The sequence below is a fragment of the Candoia aspera genome, chromosome 12 (genome assembly GCF_035149785.1).
Source record: "Candoia aspera isolate rCanAsp1 chromosome 12, rCanAsp1.hap2, whole genome shotgun sequence".
NCBI lineage: Eukaryota > Metazoa > Chordata > Lepidosauria > Squamata > Boidae > Candoia > Candoia aspera.
The window spans coordinates 1,870,286-1,892,644 of NC_086164.1; the positions used below are offsets into that span (position 1 = coordinate 1,870,286).

General features: G+C 50.9%; 3 protein-coding genes across 3 annotated transcripts in view; 1 reads left to right on the forward strand and 2 right to left on the reverse strand.

The window, feature by feature from the left end:
* GPC4 (glypican 4) overlaps positions 1-1,613 on the reverse strand; it is a 43,456-nt gene extending 41,843 nt beyond the window's left edge. The window contains exon 1 of the mRNA XM_063313376.1: positions 1,436-1,613. The gene's annotated coding sequence lies outside the window, so the exon portion shown is untranslated. The remainder of the gene's footprint in view (positions 1-1,435) is intronic.
* Positions 1-22,359, forward strand: part of STK26 (serine/threonine kinase 26) — a 393,767-nt gene that overhangs the window by 334,949 nt on the left and 36,459 nt on the right. The gene's annotated exons all lie outside the window — the stretch shown is intronic.
* GPC3 (glypican 3) overlaps positions 14,351-22,359 on the reverse strand; it is a 105,675-nt gene continuing 97,666 nt past the window's right edge. The window contains exon 8 of the mRNA XM_063313310.1: positions 14,351-15,160. Within this exon, the coding sequence (XP_063169380.1) occupies positions 14,991-15,160 (170 nt within the window). The 3' untranslated portion in view covers positions 14,351-14,990. The remainder of the gene's footprint in view (positions 15,161-22,359) is intronic.

Genomic DNA, 22,359 nt, shown 5'->3' on the forward strand with positions numbered 1-22,359 from the left:
TCGAGGACCCACAAGCCCACGGGAAGTCAAGGTTTCTACTGCAGCCCCTGATCTTTGGCTTCGGCCACTGGAAGCGAGTAAGCTGCCAAACCGGAGGGGGCGCTTTGAAAGACCCCAGCCGGCCCCTCCGTAGCCGGCAGGCTCAGACAGCGACGTTTGCTGGCCCTGACGTTGGACCATCCGAAGGACAAATCATCTGATTTGCTGAAATGGAAAAGTTCCTCGCCAAGTTTGCTGGGAGAAACCTCAGCTGTCAATACACATTCTGTTCTTCCAGAAAGGGCCTGGCACTCCCCAAGCCCGCCCCGCCCAGGACAAGACGGGACTCAAAGCCCCTATTGACCAGGCGCACCAGGTGGATCTGCCAACCGCCCGGACTCTACAGGTGTTCCTTTACAGGCAGCCAACCAAGACGGGGGGGGGGGGGGGGCCGCCGCCGCATCTCCCAGCAGCTAAACATCAACCGCCCAGCCCCCCAGCAGGGAGAGCTCAGGGCCTGGAAGCAGGTGGGGGGGTTAATCCCTTCCCTCAAACGCAACCCGCACAGCTCCAGCAACGCCGCCGGGCCCCGGGCCGGACCCGACGGCCCGCCAACCGGCAGGCACCCCCTCCCCCTCCCGGCCCCAGGGAAGCGGGAAGCGTTTCTTCCGCCCCGCCTCTCCGTCCCCCCATCCCAGGGAAAAAGAGGGGCGCACGCGGGGGCTTTCCGCCGCCAATCCGGGCCCCGCGCCGGCCGAGACTCCTCCCCGGGGCGCGGCGCAGCGCGGCGCGGCGGGCGCGGGGCGGCCACATGGCCGGGGAGGCGGCGGCGCCCGCGAACTCCTGCCCGGCTCGCCCGAGCCCCTCGAGCCGCTGCCAGCGGGCGGCGGGCGGCGGGCGGCGGGCGGCGGGGGCGGGCGAGCGGCCGGTTCCGCGTCAGGTCGCCCCCCGCCCTCCCCCCCTTTCCCCGACGGGGCGCTACAGAGAACGGGAGGCAGGACGGGCCCCGGGAGCTGCAGCGCGCCCGCCCGCCGCCCGCCGGCTCCTTCCGGCACGTGGGGCGGCCCGAGCGGCGCGCCTGCCGGAGGGCGCGGGCAGGGGGCGCAGCCCAAGGCGGGACCCCTGGCGGGCCCTCCAGTGGGGCTGCCCCCCCAGCGCGTCCCGCCCTGCAGCCTCCCGCGAGCAGCGACTTGCGAACACGGCGGGGCGGGGGGCGCGGGGGAGGCGCCACCGGGGAGACCCACCCCGCTCGCGCCGGGGAGCCGGCGGCGGGCGCCCCGGAGCGCTCCCGGCCCCCGCCCCGCGGAAGGGGCCCCGCGAAGCTCGCCCGCCGCCAGCGCCGCCTCCCCCGGGCGAGCGCCCCCGCGCCCCTTCCGCGGCGGGAGGGCCGGCGCAGCCGCGCGTGGGGCCGGCGGCGCAGCGAGCCCCGCCCGGCCCGGCCCGGCGCGGCGCCTACCGTTGATCTCGTGGCTGGGCGCCTCGCTCTGGCTGAAGCCCTTGGCCACGTAGAGCCGCTTCACTTCGGAGCAACTTCGCGAGCGGGGCTCGGCCGGGGACGCGGGGGCGGCCGCCGCCAGCACCGCCGCCAGCAGCAGCAGCAGGGGCGGCCGGCGGCCGAGCGGCGCGCGGGCCAGCATGCCGGGCTGCGCGGGGCTCCGTCCGGGCCGGCGAGGCGAGGCGAGGCGAGGCCGGCAGCGCGCCCTGCCCGCGAGGCTCCCCGCCGCGGCCGCCCGGCGAGCGCTCCCACGGCTCCCGGCTGCGCTGCGCTGCTGCCCGCGGGCGCTCCGGCGACGGGCGGCTCGGCGCGGCGCGGCTCCGGCGGGCGCAAAGTCGGGCGGCGAGGCTGGAGCGGCGCCCGGGAGGCGAGGACCGGCGGGCGGGCGGGCGGGCGGGCGGGCGGGGGCGGGGCGGCCTCCTTCCCCGCCTCCCGGCGCGCGGGGGACGGGCGGGCCCGAGCCGCCCCGCCCCGCCCCGCCGCGCGCTCCCCAAGCTGCCGCCCCGCCCCCGGAGCGCGCCTCCTCGCAGCGGGGGGGGCCGCGGGGTCCGGCGGAGGGGCGCGCGGCGGCAAACTTGGCGCTGGCGCGGGGGTCGCCCCCCCCCGGTGGGCGCTTGGGCGAGCCTCGCTCCCGCTCAGCCCCGCCACCCTCCCGGTGGTCTCCCGGAGGACCCCGGCCCCGCCCGCCTCTCGGCCCCCAAGCGGGGAGAGCGGGTCGTGTGAACGCGCCGCGGAGTCCAGGAAAGGGCGCCGCGCCGCAGTCCGACGGGAGGGGCTGGCTGACCATTCGGCATCGAGTCGAGGAAATCTGCCGCGCCGGGCAGCGGCTGCAACTTCAAGACCCGCGTCGGGAGCCGAGGCGCCCCCCCCCCCGAAACCGAGGTCAGAGAGAGCAGCCCAGCAGCCACTCGTCTTAATCTCCCCCCCTCCCCTGTTTTTGCGTAAATTTAAAGAAAAGAGCATTATTAACCTCCTGGGCTTTCCCCAGGTGGATACCTCCCGACCGGTTGAATTTCAACTTCCAGGCAGCTGTTAGAGCTTCGGGACGCGGAAGTCCCTCTGAGGAGGCTGTTCCTGGTCCACGTTTCCCCTTGTTCCGTTTGCAGGCTGGGCAACTTTTAATTAAAGCGTTTTTCTTTAAAATCAGATCTGTCTGTGGGGTCCTTTCCTTCTTCCGACCCACCACCCTGCTTTGCAGGCTCCCCAGAAAACCCACTCCTGTGCTGAAGATAACGGCTCCAGAGGGGGACCAAACCGCCTGACCGGCCCAGCACCATGGGCAAGCTTGTCCTCTCTGCTTTTGGTGCTGTGGCCGCCGCTGGGCCACTGAAGTCCCAAGGGGAGAGAAGCCTTTCCCTCATTCCCTGGCCCCCTTTGTTTCTAGAGACTTCCACTCAAAGTCAACAGGCCAGGAGGGATTCTAGTTTTCCTGCAAATCTTTTCAACTTGGAGCCTTCCCAGTGATTAGAGCTGCCAACCTAATTAGCACTCTTCCCCCCCACCCACTCACCCAGAAACGTGCAGATGGGTTAAATCCTTGGAAACCTTGTTCCTTCTCCTTAGCCACATTCCTTCTTGGCCTAAAGCAGTGTTTCTCAGCCTTGGCAGCTTGAAGAAGTGTGGACTTCAACTCCCAGAATTCCCCAGCCAGCAAGTCTGGCTGGGGAATTCTGGGATTTGAAGTCCACGCATCTGCAGGTAGCCAAGGCTGAGAAACACTGGGCTACAGGATGACGCAATGGGGTGTCATTTTCTATGTATCAACCATCTTTCCACTGCTTGGGCCTTTCTGCCGTCCGTCTTGCATTCTTCCCCATCTGATAAAGCTTGCTGGAGAGAGATTTGCGATGAAAAACAGGACATCCACTTGACTGCCTCGTCATAACTCCCTGCTCCTTAAGCAGAATGACAAAAGTGCAAAAATCTGGGAGGATGAGACCGGATGGCCCCATTTTGGCCTCAGCAGATCCCTAACTTTTTAAGTGGCCATTAGTTTCTTGGCTGTTCTTGCTAAGCAAGTAACAGTGACCCCTCAGGAAACAATGGCTTCGGGACGTTGCGTTCCAAGTAACAGTTGTTCTGGTCAAACAAACAAGTATCAGGGCCTTTTAAATATCGGTTTTCATGAAAAGGGATAAAGTTCTGTAGCCGCAGCACGCTTTACCACATGCCTGGGGCATATGAGTTAGGACAATATACAGGTAGTCCTCGACTTACAACCGCAACGACTTACGATGGAAATTCTGGTCCCAATTGTGGCCATAAGGTGAGGAGTACCTGTATGAACTTTGTCTTTTCCTGATTTGGGGGCTAAATGGGCACCCCCCCACCTTGGAGGCTTCTTCCCACAGGCAGAGGAAGAAGAATTGCAACCACTGCCTGGGGTCAGAAATCAAGGAATCATCTCAGCCATGAATCCATTTTTCTTTAGCCAAAATCAGGATTACAAGATAAGCTACTTTACAGGACTGTTGTGTGGATTTCTGAATGGATCAGAACAGCTTTAAACCATCAGTTCCAGCCCCCCTCCGTATTTTGCCAGGGTAACCATCTAGAAGAAACATTGTCCCAGTGTCAAATAGCATCTGAAACAGATTAAAACAAGACTAAACAAATTCCAAACCACCCATAATGCAGAAAGCAGTAATAATTTGAAAGCAACCACCATCAGATAAAAATTAACCTAAAAGGGTGCTTAAAACCCACCTAAATCAACCCTAGAAATGAAACACCTTTTATCCAAACAAGGGGGGGGGTTGTATGTGTGTGTTGTAGTTATTACTATATTTCAGAAAAGATTTGTTGTCCCCTTCTTAAGTCCGTTGATAACTCTGATTCTTTTCTTGGCCATCATGAGATGGTTGCGAATCATCAGGCGAGGATCTTCACCGTAAGCAGCAAAGATTGTGCTGTCAGTTGGGGCACAAGAGCGTGTCAGAGCAGCTGTTTTCATGTAAGTTGGCAACTTTATCTGAGGGAGGGGGTAATCAGTTCAGAAACCAACACTCTGCATAAGCGGGTTCGTGTAATCATTTATTTTATTTGCTTGGGAAATCTATACAGCCACCCATCGTAGACAAATAGCTCCAGGCAGCTGCAACCATTATTTGCTCAAGCCACAATTGCCAGGGTTATGCAGCACATCGAACCCTAACCCATACTTTCCAAATGGTGATGGCTGGGTTCACACAACAATTGAAGCCCAGCCCACCGGGGCACCCAAGGTTAAGATGCAGCACAAGCCAAGCACAACCTCCCTCTTTTTCAGAAACAAACCTGTATAAGGGGATGCAAGTGGCGTGCCATCACTCCAGGCCCTCCTGCCTTACAACCTTCTGCAAAGTCTTTTCAAAACTTTCCAAGTCCATTTTCCTTGCCTTGCCCACCATGCGCAAGGGAGACCATTTGTGAGCAAGCAGTGAAAGCAGGACATGGAAAAGGGTGCTGAGGATTTAGCCAGTCCTTTAAAAGCAGGGGAGGACTGGTGGGTCCACACCCACACCCACACACCCCCAAGATCCCATAAAAATGTTTGTCAGCCCTTTCCACACCACTTTTCCTGTGGGGACTGACCAAGCTCCAAGCTCTCATGAAGTTTTGGCTGCCAGGCCTTCCAGAGGAAAGCAGAGCGCGTCCACGCCTCTGTTCCTGCCAGGGTAACCTCAGATTTTCTTTGGCAGGATGATGCAAATTTTAAGGGCAGCCCAGCAGGAGGTAGGGCGGTCTTTCTTCCAAAGAGGGAAAGAGAGAAAGTGGAGCTGCAGACGAGGAGGAGGGGTGGGGAGGGGAGGCGGCTGCGCTTGGCCTGTCGGAGCCTGGGGAAGCCCACCAGAGATACAAGATGACCAGAAAACCAGCAAGAGGACAAAAAAAATTTCAGTGGGGCAAGTTGTGGATAACAGCAAGGCAAAACTGGCCCGCGGAAGGAACAGTGGCATCTCTGGAAAGAGCAGGAGGTACCTGGGCTCCAGGGAGGAGGGTCGCTCCTGGCTACCTGCCCTATTTGCAGGTATGGACTTGAGTGCCAGATAGGCACCTGCTAAGGAATCCTCCTTTCCTTCAAAGGGAACTTCTCCAGAGAACTGCCCCCCCACCTCCATCCATATCTGGCATTCAGAAGTGCACCGCCCTCGAACGCGAAAGCTTTCTACAGCCTTCCCAGCTAAGGAACATCGAGAGTCTGGTTCCCCCAGAATCTGAGCCAATCCATGATTTAACACAGTGTGTGGCTATTCAGAGGCAGGGGTGGGATCTGCTCAATGCAGCACGGAGAACGGGAGGGAATCAATTAGGTGGTTTATGAATTATGTAGGAGGGGCTTTAGTAGGATTTCAGGCAGAGTGGGATCCCCCCTTCAGGCGATAAAAGATCTTTTGCCATCAACAGAGAGCAGTAACAATGGTTGTCACACGTCTACAAATTTCTCAGATATTTACAATCTGTAATCCGTTTTTGAAGATGATGCTTTATAAATCTTTGGGAGGGGCACTCACTCAGTTTGAAGGGAGTTGGCAGATTCTATCTGGATGCAGTTCTCCCATCCCAGAGAACCTGGACTTAGGCATCACAACTAAGCCATCATGCAGTGTGTTTTGGCCTAGCTCAAGTTGGCCTACCATAATGACTTGGTGCTTTGAACGTGTTAGGCCTTGTTCAGCAAGCCACAATTAAAAATGTGCAACTGAGGCCACAAAGTCTTGCTCAAACGCTATGCTGTCGAGGCGACCTTACCTGTGTATTTACAGGTACATCCATAGAGTGGCAAGAAACCAGCTTACGCAAAGGATGGCATTTTCATGGCTTCTGTTTCTGGTGACTACTGTGGCTGCTAGAACAGGCAAACATTTTGGTATTATATAAAACAACAATAGCTATTTATGAAACCTACGTCAATTGTTTCAGGACCTTTAACAATCTTTTGCAGAATTCTTAATATAAGGTTAAGAATTCTACAAAGAGTGTTAAATGACCTGAATCACCTGGTTTGCAAAAGTAGGATCCCAAAACAATTGCATTAGACAAAACATAGGGACCTGTTTTACATTGGGTTCATGGATTACATGAAGCCAGAGTTTAACCACATCAGTTTTTGAGGAAGCTACCATTGGTTTAGAAACTAGATTGCCTGAGAGGACATGCAAGTTGTAAATCATGGTGTACAACCAACCAGGATTTATGATCTACACAGCCAAATATTGTTTAAGCAAAGCAGGTAAGCAAGTGCGTTTGGTCCATCTAACCTAGTATTGGCTGAGCTAACTGGAAGGTGTTCTCTAGGATTTGGGGTATGTTTACCAAACCTACCAGGGAACTACATCTGGGACCTTATGTATGGAAAACAGGTAACTCCATTACTGAACTGAGGTAGGCAATGGGAGGGGGCAGAAGCATTTTTGGAAATTTGAGAGCATGTGGCAGATGCATTCACGAAGTGGCCACCATTTTCAGATTGATCTGTTTACAAAATGGCTGTCGGATGGAGATGGCCCATCACAAAACCTCTGTTGCCCAGAAGGGGACTTGGGTTGCTCTCTGCCCTCCTGGTGGAATGTTTCTGGAGCCAGACGCCATTGCTGCAAACATGTGTTGTTAAAGGTTGGTGCAGGGCAGCTTTCACGTTTCATTTTTGTTCAAGCAACTTGTAAAAATCAGATGGAGTGAAGTAGGGAAACAAGCTGGCACCACAATGCCCATGAGAACCACATTCCTGAACCTGCAGAGACCCCTGAGCCTCCCTCAAATCTTGGGACCTAGGAAGTGGCCTCATTCTAATGGACCAACCAGTGGTCCACCAGACTCTGTATTAGCTCTCATGATTCGAAACAGAGGTCCTGGCCAGGCCCAGCAGAAGATCTGAGAGACCTTGGAAGAGAGGGAGGTTTGGGTCCTAAGCAGATGACAAGCCCAGCTCGCTCTCCCCTCATTGCATGAGAGATTTTCTTTTCTGTCTTCTTAGGCTGAGTTCCCAAGAGTGGACCAAAATCGACTCAGCATACACAACATAGCCCAATGGCTTCCACGCGGAGGGAAAATGGGTCCGCCACGTGTCGTCTTTCAAGATCTGATGGCCAAGGAGATGACAGCAGTAAGGAACGTTGAAAGGCATTGCACGGATAAAGCAACACTGTTCCCTGGGCCAACTTTTGTGGTCTGAAGATTAGGGCAGCTTTGGACGTGTATAGAAAGCTGCTGGAGGAGGCATTCTTTGCCTCCAACTGCAAGTATCACCATACCTCCTCCCAAGGCCAGAGAAAACAGCCATTCTTTGCTCCAAAGCAGAGTTAGGGGTCCAAATGCTGAGCACTCAATGGAGGATCAGAGACGACCATGGACGGAATCACATCCCAGCCTGTTGGAAGGACTGCCATCACCACGTCTCACCCTGCCAACGTTTCGGAAGCCAGCCTCCTCTGGTGCCCTTGGCTGGAAAAGAGATCTGCTGAGGGGCGTTCCCAGCAAGTAAGGCTTGGAGGGCAGGCCGTTCCCCAGTCCACCCGCAGCTGCTCAGAGGGTAATCTTAGGAACGCGGCTGGGACAGCCGACATTCTCTGAAGCATTTCCAAGCACTCATCACTCACCCAGACAAACGCAGGGAGCAAGTTGGCAGGCCTTTGCCCCCCCTCCCGAACATACTCGCCCTGCGAGAGAAAATGCCCTTTTAAAACCCTGCGGACGCCAGGGCTCAGGCTGCGGCTTTGATCTCCTTCTTCGTGGCGGGCAAGATCAATTTTCATCCACCTCGCCCAGCAACAGATCAAAGGAACGAGGTTCAGAGGACAGAAAGAAAAAAAGGCACAGGACGCGGGGAGGGGGCAGAAAATGGGCAGTAATCTGAAAATGTAACATAAATACATGCCCAGTGTCATTGTTAGGAGCACCTTCAAGGGGCTGCAGTTGTAGACCCAAGGAACCTTGAATCACATCAGCAAAGAGGAAAATGCAGAGAACGTGGTTTCTACTGCCAACCCAGACTAGTTTGCCCAGCTCAGCCTGTCCTTTTCCTCATCCGGCACACACACAGATATGGGATCCTTTAACCCAGAGAGATGGCAATTCCTAGTCATTATGAAAGGAAGGGGCCTTAGTGTCCTGGTTTGTGCAACATGCTACATTTGTTTAACCATGGTTTACTGGAAAAGCTGCCGTTCGCTAACTTCTGGAAGCAACAGGCCTGTTCTACCTACAGTGCCACTTCTGTAGTAAGAAAGGAGGTTCTGTTGAAACAGAACAGGCAGAACCCCGCTGAACCAAGTCAGTTAGTGGCTAAACTTTGTTCTTTTTCTGGCTTATCCTGTTGTGCAAACCCAGCTTATTTGCTTATTTTATGGTCTAATGCAGTGTTTCTCAACCTCGGCAACTTTAAGATGTGTGGACTTCGACTCCCAGAATTCTGGCTGGGGAATTCTGGGAGTTGAAGTCCACACCTTAAAGTTGCCGAGGTTGAGAAACACTGGTCTAATGTCTTCTGTGGCCCTAGAAAATGACTAAGTTGAGTAACCAGATTATTTATATTGTGTGACCTGCAATCCAGGGTCTCACTGCATGGTGACAGGGACTCCACACCAAAGCCAGAGCCCAAATTTATGCTGGTACGTTGGGCAAGTAGTTTCCACCACCATCACCCCATTCAAAAACAAATGCAGCCTGGATTTATTCTATTCCCTGCCTTACTCAGGGTTCTTGGATTTATTGTATGAACCCAAGGCCAGCCGTTGATCTGTCTTAAAATGACTGAGCTGTGGTTTCTTGAATACCCCACAAATAGCTGGGTGTGTGCAAGCATTTAGCCCAAGACAAGCCACATGGTGGCTTAAAACAATCTAAGGTAGAAGCAACTTTTCAACAGCAGTGCTAGCAGTTACACAGACAACCCTGGTCTGGAACGGTGTGCCAATTCACAGACAGATTCTCTGCCTTGCATTTCCCTCTGATCTTCATGTTTGCATTCTCCACTAAAGCAAGACATTTCAGGGTAACACTTTGGGGGCAGTCCCTGATCCACCCAAGCCTTCACACCAGTCGGTTTATTAGCTTTTGAAGCATCACAGCCTCTTTAGGAAAAGCCACCCATCACCGCAAAGGGTCCAGCCACGGTTTTCAAAGTACAGCATAATTCAACAAACATCCGAACAATGGAAATATCCTAGATAAACAGACTAGCAATTGGGCTGCACAGAGTTTTTAGAATTGTTGACATGGCCCAGCCTTGGACTGAAAAAGCATGGAATTGGCTCCTGATTCCGCACCGTTTCTGCCGGACTCCCCATTCTTAAGGACAGTAATTTGATCTGCAGCATGTCAGAGAAGAGAAAGAGGCCATTAATTCCTGCACAGATCTGAAAGGTTCTTAGAAAACCGTCTTGGAAACAAACGTTTCAGGACACAGGATGCAGGCAGAGCTTGCTAACTTGCAGTCCTGCCTGTGGTGAAAACTGTGTCTGCAGGTAAAATTCACAAGTGGAGCCTAACAGGTGGTTGCAATTCCCAACGTCCATCCAATTCTAGGCCTGTATCCCACTCTGGAGGAATCATACCTCCACCCCAAAGTGGTGCTAGTTTGGGGCTGAACAGCAAGTTGGAAGGGCCTGCATTCAGCAGGCTGGCTTGCTTAGAAATGGAAATAATCTCGCAGGATCATCTGCCACTGGATTTCCACAGCTTATCAGCAACGGCCGTCTCCTGAGGATGTGCCAAGTACGTGGCGCTTCCACCTTCCAGTGGTGGGCATCTTGGGACAGAGAAGATCCGAGGACAACAGCCTTTGACCCCATATTGGCTGGGTTTACACAACATTTCACCATAGCTTACTGAATGCATCCGAGTCACCCAGGTTTACCCACTAAGGTTGGCAAACCAGAGTTTGGCTGAATGAGAAAGGCCAACCCAGGGACTGGATGATCTCGCCAGGTTTTCTACTCTAAGCTGTCTTTCCCATTAATGCCGGGAACAGCCACCCAAGTGTGTGGGAATTCCAAAAAGACCTCAGTTGCTTTTCCTCCAAGTGGTAGATATTCCAAGCCCCTGCCCCGCAAGAAGCCTGCACTCCTTCATCTGCGTCTTTGACTTTTCCACATCTGCTCTTCCCCCGTGGAATGTGCTTGGCAGAAAGCTCAAATTAATACAGGAATGCTTGGCATTTGCTTCAAAATGCAGTCCAGATGAAGACTTTTTTTCTTCCGAGGAGGGGGCTATTTGCTTGACAGAACATGGCTCCAATGCAAACCGCCCAGCCGGGCCAGAGAAAAGCAAGGGCTGGTCACCTGCAGACGCCCCTCAAACATCATTCCACACCAAGGGAAAGGTCCCTCTCTCAATCCCTCTTCTGGAGTGGAATGTTCATTGCTGTCACTCTAGCCGGCATCGTTAAACAATTTCTCTGGTGACTGTTCACCGGGAGTTGATTTTTCCTGCTAGGCAACACACAGATTTTCTTTTTTCCTTTTAATAATATACTTGGACGCTGACAAAATGCAGGCCTTTGTTTGCATGCTCAGGATCTTGGCTGCAACTGCTGCTTTAGGACTGGTTTATAATAAGGAATAATGACTTCCATTTCTTGTTCTGTCTAAACTAATCAATGGCTTTGCTGCTTGCAAAGAGGATTAGTAATTACCCAGATAAGTGTGTGTGTGTGTGTGTGTGTAAAAGTCAATGGAAGCCACAGGGCAGACATTTGCAGATCACTATCCGGACCGTGAGCGTGGCAGTCTGTGTTGCAGGCTACTGGAAGTTAAGAAGTAGATCAAAGTGCGAACTTTTCTTAGGCTGGGTTCACTCACCATGCCAAGCCACAATTTTCTGAATCACGGCTTGTTGACTGAACCACAGCTAGCAGGCTTCACCCTAGGCTGTCTAATTCAATTTATGAGCCAGAGGGCCAAAGCCAAAAAACAACAAACTACATCCTGACTTAGGGTAAGCCTGGATTTTGGAAACACACGTACTGTATGAGATAGGGCGCCTCCAAATCCCATCCTGAATTTAACTTAAGTGTACTAATTTACAGGCAGAGATCAGAAAACAGATTTCTGTACAGTGCAGAAGGAGATTACAGAAGCATATTGGTGATTCTTAAGGGTGTATTCAATTCTAATTCTAATTCTTAGTACTGTACTCTCATTCTCATTTCTATTCCATTCCATTCTTGCAAAGGGTTGTCACCAATCTCCTTCTGTAATTTGCAGCAGCAGAGGGGGTCAGCACAAAGACCCTCTCCCCCCTCCCCAAAGGACATCCAACGAACAAAAATATACATGCTTGAAGGCTGGCAGATGTCAGACTGAAAAGACAACACGCTTTGCTTCTAGCATCGGCTGGATCCTATGCAGACAGCTGCCCTTCAAGGCTGGCTGGGGAATTCTGGGAGTTGAAGTCCATATATCTTCAAGTTGCCAAGGTTGAGAAGCACTGCATTAGGCTAAGCCATGATGATGTGGCTTGCTTGGTTTTGCCTTAGCAGCCAAGGGTGGCTTCTTCAACAAACTGTGGTTTAATGCCAAGGTTGAACCCATCAGCAGCTGAAGGCCACATGCAAGGCCCTAAGCTCTTCTCTTTTATCCCATAGAGAATACTGCTTACTAGGGGCAAAATATGCTCATGATATGCCCAGCAATGCTTAATATTCCAGGGGTTACAATCAAAGCTCCAATGTGGGATCAGCCTAATTTTCAGCTGGCAAAAGGGTACAAGTCTGTTGATGAGTGGAAGGAAAAAAACCTCACAAGATCTAGAAAGAATCTCAGGAAAAATTGCCCAGCTCTACAGAGATCAAGACCAGCAATTTGAATCATGTGGAAAGAGACACTGTGGCCCGGCAAAGCAAAATAAAGCATTTTTGCACACCAGGCAGCCAACAGTCCCACCCCTGGTGGGTCCATACTCTGCTCAATGTGCTTTGCTGGAGAAGGAAGGACATCCTAAACAAATTCAAGCCACAGTCACATCACACTCCCCACAATGAAGTAGCCTTTTCAATACAGATCTGCTTCTCTTTCTATGAGGGAAGGGATGTGCCCCAGCCACGCACTGGAAGGGATTTGGGTTTTGTCTCGTGTGCATTCCACCATTTCTTCCTTGTTTTACCAAGGAAAACTGTTCATGCTCTTACTGCTTGCCTAATCTCATGCCAGCTCCAAAGCATCATCAGTTCTAGTCCTTATGGTGGCCTGGGTAGAGTTGCTGCAACCATACAGGTAGTCCTCACTTAACAACCATTTGTTTAGTGTTGGTTCGGACTTACGGCGGTGCTGGAAAAACGGCTTACAACCAGTCCTCACACTTACGACCATTGCCATATCCCCACAGTCTCGTGATTGCGATTTGGGTGCTTGGCAACTGGTTTGCATTTATGACCATCACAGCATCCCGTGGTCACATGGTTGCCATTTTTGACCTTCCCAGATGGCTTCTGGCAAGCAAAATCAATGGGGAACTGCATGATTCACTTAATGACCACATGGTTTGCTTAATGCCTGTGGTGATTCGTTTAACAGCCACCGCAAAAAAGGTCGTAAAATTGGGTCAGATTTGCTTAATGACCTCACTTCTGGTCCCAATTGTGGTCGTTAAGTGAGGACTACCTGTACATCTTTGGCCTCTGCCCAAAAATGTGTGCTCAGTGAGATGACAAGAACTGGAGAAGGTGAAGGTGGGAACTCACTGGAAGAGCTCTGAAAAAAGAGTTGAGACCAAGTGGGGTTAGTCAAACCACCCTCAAAGGATGGCTTTCCTTTGCACTGCACTCCTAGGGAAGTCTTCTCGGATGTTGGCCCCACTGAGTTCCAATCCATGAAAATAATCAAGACACCCCAAGCACTGCCACTATCAAGTCAGCTGATCAAGCAAGAAAAATGTTTGCAGCTCCCAGCCTGGAAGGCTGTCACAGAACGTCTGATCACGGCCGGCCGCATCTTCCCTGGGCTGGTCCCTTTTAAAACTGTCTCCCTTCCTGTATCTGCTATCAGCAAAGTCCACTTTTTCATCAGACGCCTGTAAAGGATTTCCTTGAAACCTTCTGCATCTTAGCTTCAGCGGCTGAGCCTTTTAATATTTTCCCACCAGCTCTCTGGTCTTTTTAAATTCCAAAAAAAGCTGCATGAAGGAAAGAAAAACAGAATCGCCACAGAATGTCTTCTAACCAGCTTGAGGGCATCACCCCAAGGTATCTGCCTCTGTTGACATTTGTTCCCACTTAAAATTCCTTTCTTTCCCCCTCTTCTCTTAGCAATGGGAAAGCTGGAATTGGATCTCAAATAGACACCTATCCACTCGAATATCACCAAATGTGGACACTTCTAAACAGGGTGTAAACTGCAAAACATGCTCTGGGGGAAAAAAAACATGGTGATAGCACTGCATTTATTTCAGAATTATTTCTACTTTTGAAACAGCTATTTCTTCCTCTCCCAGGCACATGCACGTGCAAACACACACTCACAACACACAACCAGAAAAACACAAGATAGCAAGGCATGTGTTCAACAGCCTTCGACTGATGGCAGAACCTATTTATTTTTAGAGAAGAAGAAGAAAAACAGTTCTCCCTGTCTTCAGCTCTTCATATTTCTGATGTAAACTATAGTCTAAAAAAGAAAAAAAATCTCCAGAGCAGCCAAATGGGAGGCTGTGGTGGCCTCTGAGAGATTCCCATTTCCATGCTCAAAAGACAGCCTCAGTACACAATGTATTAACAGACGAAGTGATACAGAATGGTTAAAAAAACATTACAAAAGCATGCTCACTCCTGTTGACTTTCTGGAAAACATCTGAGCATCTGCTGAAGCTGGACGATCGCTCTGGAACGGCCCACTTTCTGCCATCCTCACATCAGCCACACGTGGGGCACTGCTTTAGTCCTGTCTAAGAAAATATGGGCACTTCTGCAATTGAGGACCTGTCTAAAACGGACTACCTTCTAAAAAATAAATATGCAGCTCATTAATAACCAGAATCCAGTGTTAAGTCAACAACCTAAATTGCACCCTCATGTCAATTTTGCCACCAATATTAATGCAATGCTAAATCCAGATTTCAGAACCAAACTTCCAGACCGCAAAACCATTCTGTTTTGGAATTATTTCCTATTTCCCCTGCAGGCTGGGTTTTTGATCTCAAGATCAAAACAAAGTGTATTTTAAAAAGTTCGCTGATGGAGTTTAATCCAGTAACTGTTTTGCTCGTTCCAATTCACTTGAGGATGCCATGCGTCTTTATCATTCTAAACAGCCGTGTGAAAACGTTCATCTTCACAAAATTCCTTGGTGATAAAAGTTGAGTATTTTTAACCCTTTCATAACTGAACGAGAATTCTTCAAAATACAAGCACTGGGTCTTTTTTGCCAGACCTAAAACAAGCTCTTCTTGGAAATGCTTACTTCCTTCTTTAAAAAAAATTCAGTCATATTTCTGAAGTTGTTCTTTCCAAGTGCCTCGGAAGGACAAAAAATATTTGCAGGGCATTTTCACAATGCAAACCATCATGGACTCACCCTGGACCGTGGTCAAGAGTCAGTTCAAGTCACTTGGCCATCAGAAAAAGCCACAAGATTAGGACAGTGGCCACCAGCTGAAGATTCAGCACTGGATCCTTGGCACCGAGGCTGTGACTTGTTGTAGTTTCTTTGCTTTGCTGATTCACGAGCTGCTTGTTTGAAGGAGTCCCCTCGCTGTCCAGGTCGTATGCAAGCTCTAGAATTAATTAAAGAAGAAAGAGAAAAAGTAACTAAAGGAAATGCCTTTTAATAAATTTGTTAATCTGAAGAGGTACCACCTGTCAGCCTTGCTAGGTAGACCAGACAGGAAATGTGACCAGAAAGCTACAGCAACAGAATCTGGCAAGTCTGAAAGTACAATTCTCCCTCCGTCTCCTTTACAGCCCGGGAAACTAGGGAGGGTCCCTCCTGAGCCTCTTTCTCCTCCCATTGTGCAGCTGCAGGCCATGCCCTCTCTTATCTGACCGTTCCCTAGGCAGTGTCTCTTCATCCCACCCCCCAAGGTCATCCCCATGTACCATTACACCACCAGACTCCCGAATTCAAAAAGGGCCATTGCTTGGGAAGCTCTGAACAAGGGTTGGGCGTTCATGGAGGTCAGCAGCCTTAGTTCTACATTGCCATGGATTGTTGTGGGGTATCCTAAGTCACAGGCTGGATTTGTGTGGCATACTAAAATCCAAAGCTGAACCAGGATGGCTTAGCACAATGGGTGAGGCTGGTAGGAAGGTCTCTCAATGGCTAGTCAAGCCACAGGAAAAGAGCTCCTGTTTTCCTTTCCTGCTGAAGAGATCCCCAGAGGCATCCAGCTGTTCCCCATTTGAGACCAAAGGTCAGACAAGACAGATCTGATCCAGCAAGATGCTTGCTCGCAAAGCACACAAGTGCCTTAAGGCTTTCTACTGCAAAGCTTTCTCTCTTCTGGGGCCAGCTTGGTTAACTTTCCAACAAGAGGCCAAAATGTTCAGTCCAGCTTTTCTCCTGGTGGCAGGGGATGATGGGGATTGTAGACCCACACCTCTCTAGCACACCAGGTCATGCTCCAGTAGGCAATGTGTGGTGCTCCGACGAGGTGAGGACAGAGAAAGAACAAGCAAACAAGCCAAAACTTCCTATCAGGCTCAGCTTTTCAGCCAGGCAAACTCAACCCAGAATGGGCTCTTTTGAAGGCCCCACCTTCGCTCAAGCATGCGTAGCTCCTTTCAAGAGAAAAGCAGCCTGTTGCTACAGGGCGAGGGACAGCTGATGGGAATCCATCCCTCCGGCTATTAAACCAGTTGCCTGTTAAGCCCTTGGACCCCACCCAAGCCTCCTCCCTTCTCCACAGCTCTTCCAGGCATCCCCAGCATGGGTTCCAAAGCCCAACCAGGCTGGTCCGGAAAGAGCCCATTTCCAACGGTGGGGGCTAGTTCCTGCTCTCCCACCTCCCATTCCCAGCCCGGCCTTTTGTGCTCCAAATCAGATAATCAGCTGACGAGAGGAGTAAATCATTAGCCCTGCTCCTCTTCCTTCACCTCTTCCCTTGCAAGGAGGAGGAAGGTGGGGCCCCGGGAGATTTGCCTTCGTTCTTTTGGGGGGGTGGGGGGGTGGTAAGAACCACCACGGAGCCCTGAATTGCTGATGCACGTCTTCTGGTCTGCGTTTTTTTTTCCCCTTCCTACAGCGGTGCGACACACACCCAAAGCCTTCCCATGCTGTGCTTGCTGCGACTTGCAAGAAGAATGAAAGCTATGGACGCTGTAAACCTGCAAATATGTGTTCTCCATTTCCATGTCAACAAAGGGAGTGTGGGGGGGGGAGCATTCTGTCAGGAAAAGACCACTTGAGTTAGCCTCCAAAGAAGCTCCTCAGGCAGCTCCCCTTTCGGAGTGGCCTTTGTTCCTGGAAGCTCCTGGAAGTCATACCAAGTCCAGCTTTTGAGAGCCAACCATCCCTTGGGACAGGAGCCAGCCCAGGAATGTACAGCGAGTGATTTCGCTCCGTAGGAAGATGCTTCCATGATGGAAACACAGCTGGCCCAATTGCTTCCTCCGAGGGCTTCCCCATCTCCCCACCTATGTCCTTCAGTGCCTTCCAAAGACCACTTTTGAGCAAGAGGTCCTCCTCCTGAACAAGAGGAGGACTTCAAAGAAACCAGGCAACTACCAAGCTGGCAGGCAGCCCATCCTTGGAAAACCCAGGAGGAAAACTGAGGCTGGCACCAACAAGCATCTGCCACCTGGTTGGCATGGTCCAGCAGGCGGCCTCAGGGTGAAGGAACAGGGGACACCGAGCCTTGAGAAATGAGTTTCAGAGTCAGAAGAAATACTGATAAAACTCTTTTAAGACCGGTGGGGGGCCAGAAAGCAGGAGAAATGGATTTAAGGAGGCTTCCAGCTGAACATTAGAAAACATTCAGAGTTGCTGGGTTGCTCTGGGATTCCTTAAATGCAACATGGCAGCAAGCTGCTCAGGGTCATTTACTGAGGTGGGCGGCTGTAGAAATCAAACAAACAAACAAACAAACAAATAAATGGAAAGCACCGTTGTGCAGCAGAACCAACAACCCCAGGAGAGAAGCTGTTTCCCCTTCGGTGGATGTATTCAAGCAGACGCTGAACAGTCCTCCATTGGGGGCACTGTAATCTGGCTTCTTGCGCTGAACAGGGGTTGGACTAGATGGGGTTGGACTCCATGCCCCCTTCCAATCTTCTGCCGCCAGTTCTTGCCCAGCCAGGCTCCCTTTCCCCTTCTTGTTGGAAGACAAGTTGTTCTGCAAGGACGGATGCCCACTGCCCATGAGGTGCTCTGCCCACGCTGGATTCAGAGGCGGGTGGCCTACGGAAGGGACCCCTCTAGGCCCGGCTCCTGGCAACAGCCCTGCGCAGGAAACCTTGCTTTCTGGAGCAGATGCTCTGCCTCTCTTCTGCGGGAACAGGCCGTGCTGTGCGCCTCCCCCAACTTGCTCGCTCGTGTCCTAGACCCCCTTGAGAAGGAGCAGCCACAACAGGGATTGCCATGGTGAACAAAGTCGTCAAGCACCACCTCCCCCTCTGTTTCTAGGTGCTGGTTCCTGGCACAGCCACCCTGAAGTTCAGCCGCCTGCTTATTCCGGGAGGTCTGTCGCATTTCTGCTTCTCGGAATTCTGCCACGCAGTTTTCCAACCGACCACGGGTGCAAACATATCTTTGCAGGTCCGGCCGGGCTCGCCGACCTGTGTGGGCTCACGGGGGTGGGAAACCGGCACTGGCGAGGCCAAAGCACACATCGGTTTTTGTGCAAACTTTAAAAAGTGGTAAAACCCAAGCAAAACTAAGATGGAATGAAGTTAATGGAAACGGGAAGAAATCAAAGATGACGAAGTTGCCTTCCTTTTGACCTGCATGCCCACTCATCCAAAAGGATGCTGCGCCCAAACCAGGTCTACAGGTACCTAATCTTGAGTTTAACTCCCAAGAGAGAGGGAGATCCACAACTCAACAGCAGTTCTAGAGACAGAAGGCAGCCTTGGACTACACCTCCCATCACCCCCAGCACACTAGCTAGATGTTAGGAAGCATAGCTCAACTGAACTGGAGGATGCCATTTAACTGGAAGACTTTCAGATCAAACTGAGCATAAAGTGAAAACAATACTCTACACAAGCCCAGAGATATTTTTGCCCAACAAATCTTGGGCCAGAATAGCCAAGGTGACTTCAGAATATTCTCCTCTGCTAAGGTCTCCATAATACAAAGATTGTGCAGTGCAAAAGATGCGTTCCTGAATTCAGAATTATTTTAGGACCGTTGTAATTGCATGAAATGTTGTTTCCTTCCTTATTATTTATAAGGGTACGACGCTAAAGATTGAAACACCTCATAATCCTCATTCGACGTACACTGTCTGGAAGAAATCAGCCTCCTATTAACAGGGTTAATATTAACAAATAATTGCCTTTAAACTGCAAAGGAAACTTAAAATCCAGGTTGACTTGGGCGAAACAATACACGGGAACAAAGAGCTGGAAGGAAAAAAAAACATCTCAAATTCATTCAGGAACAGCTGCGTAACAATTCCAAGGGTTTAATTCTGATCGTAGGAAGTCGAAGGGGTATTGTGGTCCATGTCCTAGAGTTACGGAGTTGGAAGGACCTAGGGGGCCATCCAGTCCAACCCGCTGCACCCTGCAGGATTCGCTCTACCATCCCCGATCGGTGACTCTCCCGCCTCCATTTGAAACCCCCCAGTGAAGGGGAAGAGACACTCCATGCGGTAACCCCTTCCACTGATTGACAGCTCTCACTTTACCAGACACTTTCTTCATTGCTGCACCGATGTGCCTCTATAGGAATGTGCCCTTCCTCAGGACTAAATGCCCTGGGCCTGCTGAAACAGTCTATATCCCACTGACAGCTTGCTTAACCTTTCAGATTGCACAAAATTCTTCACTGGTTTAGCTGCAAATACTGATTGGGCTACTCCCCTCTGGAAACCGCCCTTAATGTCCCCCAAACTGTAGAGGACTAGAGATGTACTTAAAAAAAAAAAGTCAAAATTAAAAATCTGGACCAGCTAAATCAGAGATGGGTAAACTAAGGCACTACTGATGTAAAACTCCTAACATCCTTGACCTTTGGCCTGGCTGCTTGGGACTGATGGACATTGGAATGTCCTCACCACCACCTCTACCATCTCAGGCCTAACACCTCATTAAAATTATATGTTGATGCTTTTAAAAGGATAATTTTATTGTAAACCGCCCAGAGTCCCCCTTTTTGGGGGGAGATGGGGGGTGATAGAAATTTCAGAAATAAATAAAACCAAGTTTTGCTGACCATGCAGCAATTCCAGAGTGGTTGAAATGGTACAGCTCCTCGCTGGCCCAGCTTCCAGTTGATCCCTTCCACAGCCAATCCAGATGTTTGCAGAGACAAATGTAGCTCCCCATCCAATTCCTGCCCCAAATCCCAAGGCTAAATCCCAGACTATATTGCAGAATTTCTGCACAAGCTCTGGGTTGTTCTGTAACTCACGGCTCATAAAACCCTATCTTTGATGGGCAATGTTCTCCCTGCGACTAACTCTTTCACAACAGAACAGATGCACCTGTGTTTTAACAGCTGCAGCTTAAAAAAAGCCCCACAGCAATTGCAATTTCTCCAGAAAGGAACCATCAGTTTGAATCGTGCATGCCCAGCCCGGAACCAGCGAAGCAGCCTGTCCATTTTCACCACAGCCAATCTTCAAGCATTTATCATTTGGCACGTCCTTCCTCATTCTCTTACTCTGCTTTGGTTTTTTAAATTTTTGAAGTAGATGCACCTTAACCAAAGCAGCCTTTCAGGTTTTCGGTATGGGAACTTCTCTGGGGTACATTTGTAAGCCCGGTCTAACCAGCTTGAATGACCCAAATTAACAAAGCTAATTTAAATGTCCCCATTCCAAGGGGCTCCTCATTTGGAATGTCTTAATGGCCTTTGAGAAAGAAGGCTTTTATGCCTATTACAATCTTGGGCTTCATTCTTACCTAACTCCTTCCCTGAGATTTTGCAGCCAACACAAACTTTGACCGGTGAAATAATGTTCGCAACCCTGAATGAAAGGAGCTTAGCCATTCCTCAGCAGCTGTTATTTTAAAGCGAAATAACGTGTGGGTTTCTCCCAGTGAGGAGACAAAGAAACGGAATGCTGAGCACGACCCGCCTCGGCTCTCGTGAAAAGGCCCTTCCAATAGGCACCGGGGCAAGCAGTAAGTCCATTATGAGCCGCATGAAAAGAGAGACTTTGCAGAAAGGGAAACAGGGTGTTTCAGTCCTGTCCTCGCAATGATCTGGCGTCAGGATTTCATTCTGTTTACATGCCCTCCCCTTCCTTTAAAAATAGCACTGGCAACATTAAAAGAGGAGACACTAGCAAAATGCTCGTTTACTCAGGGGCCAGCCGTTATGGGACGGCACCAAAAAACAGCCCGGTATGAACATTTGTTCCACATCCTCTTATGAACCAGACCACACCACTGAAAGAGTCCAAAAGACAATGGGGGGGTAGTGATCGAGTTGTTAGACGGGGGACAACCAAGTTCAAGGCCACACCCAGCCACAGGAGATAACTGGGCAGCTGGTTCCACCCTGGCTGGATTCCCACTTTGCATTAAACCCTAAAACATGGTTTACAAATCAAACTAGCCGGAGTAACTCCCATGCTAAATCCAAACCAAATAAACAGCCCAGGCTTCCTCGACGTGGCTGTTGCCAGTCAGGTGAGCACCGTAATGCCCAGTTTTCCAGGGAAGAGGTACCTCGTCCCCACGCACCTGGAGGGCACCAGGGTGCAGAAACCAGACCCAGCATGTGAACCCCCGTTACTACATTTCAGCCCTACCTACTGAGCACGGCTGCTGTGAGGAGGACCACACTGGAAGCAGGATACAACATGTGCCACCTCGTACAACTGGAGGAAAGGTGGGCACACATCTAACCAACCAATACATGATGAAGTATGATAACAGCCTTGTCTCCACACATATGAAATACAGTAGTCCTCGCTTAATGACTGCTGTGTTTAGCGACCGTTCAAAGTTACAACAGCGCTGAAAAAGTAACTTTACAGCCAGTCCTTGCACCTACAGCTGTTACAGCATCCGCCTAGTCATGTGACCAATATTTGGGCACTTCGCAACCAGCGCACATCTATGACAGCATCCCATGGTCATGTGATTGCCATTTGCATGCTTCCCAGCCAGCTTGTGACAAGCAGCGTTAATGGAGAAGGCGGAAGTAAAATCACAAGTCACAGTCACATGTTTTGCTTAACGACCACAGCGATTCACTTAATGACCAAATGGGAAGCGACATCGTAAGTCCACCGCGGTCACATGATTTTCTACTTAATTGCCAGTCCCCCTTGTGGTCGCTAAGCGAGGACTACCTGTAGCTGTGTTTGAATTATATGCCTGCTGATGGCAGCACCCAGCCAACCTTGACAGGCCTGGATTAATAACCAGAAGAGAGACCGAGAGAAAATTCCAGGTCTGTAAGATAGACTGGAAAGTTGAAAACCAGTCTTGGAAAACAACGACAGACCGTATCCACGCCTGGTTGCCCAAGTGTTCATGAAGTCACCACGAGCTGAGCTTCATGCCAAGGCGTGTTGCCTTTACGATACCTCAGGACGTAACTCTTCCCACTCTGTGAGACGCACACCTAGGCAGGATTGTAGAAGGTCGAGATGGGGCTTTGTGCAGAAGACAGTTCTGGGTGTATTTCTTTCAAAGGTTGGGGCCTGCTGGCCCCAAGGATGACCAAGCAAGACCTACAGACAGGAAGCCAAAAGTCACAGATCTTCCATGTTGTTCTTCCGGCTGCAGCTGTTTCCTTGGGGCAAAGGAAATTCTCTCACCTTCTCCCCCATCTGCATCTGGGAAGGGTCTTCAG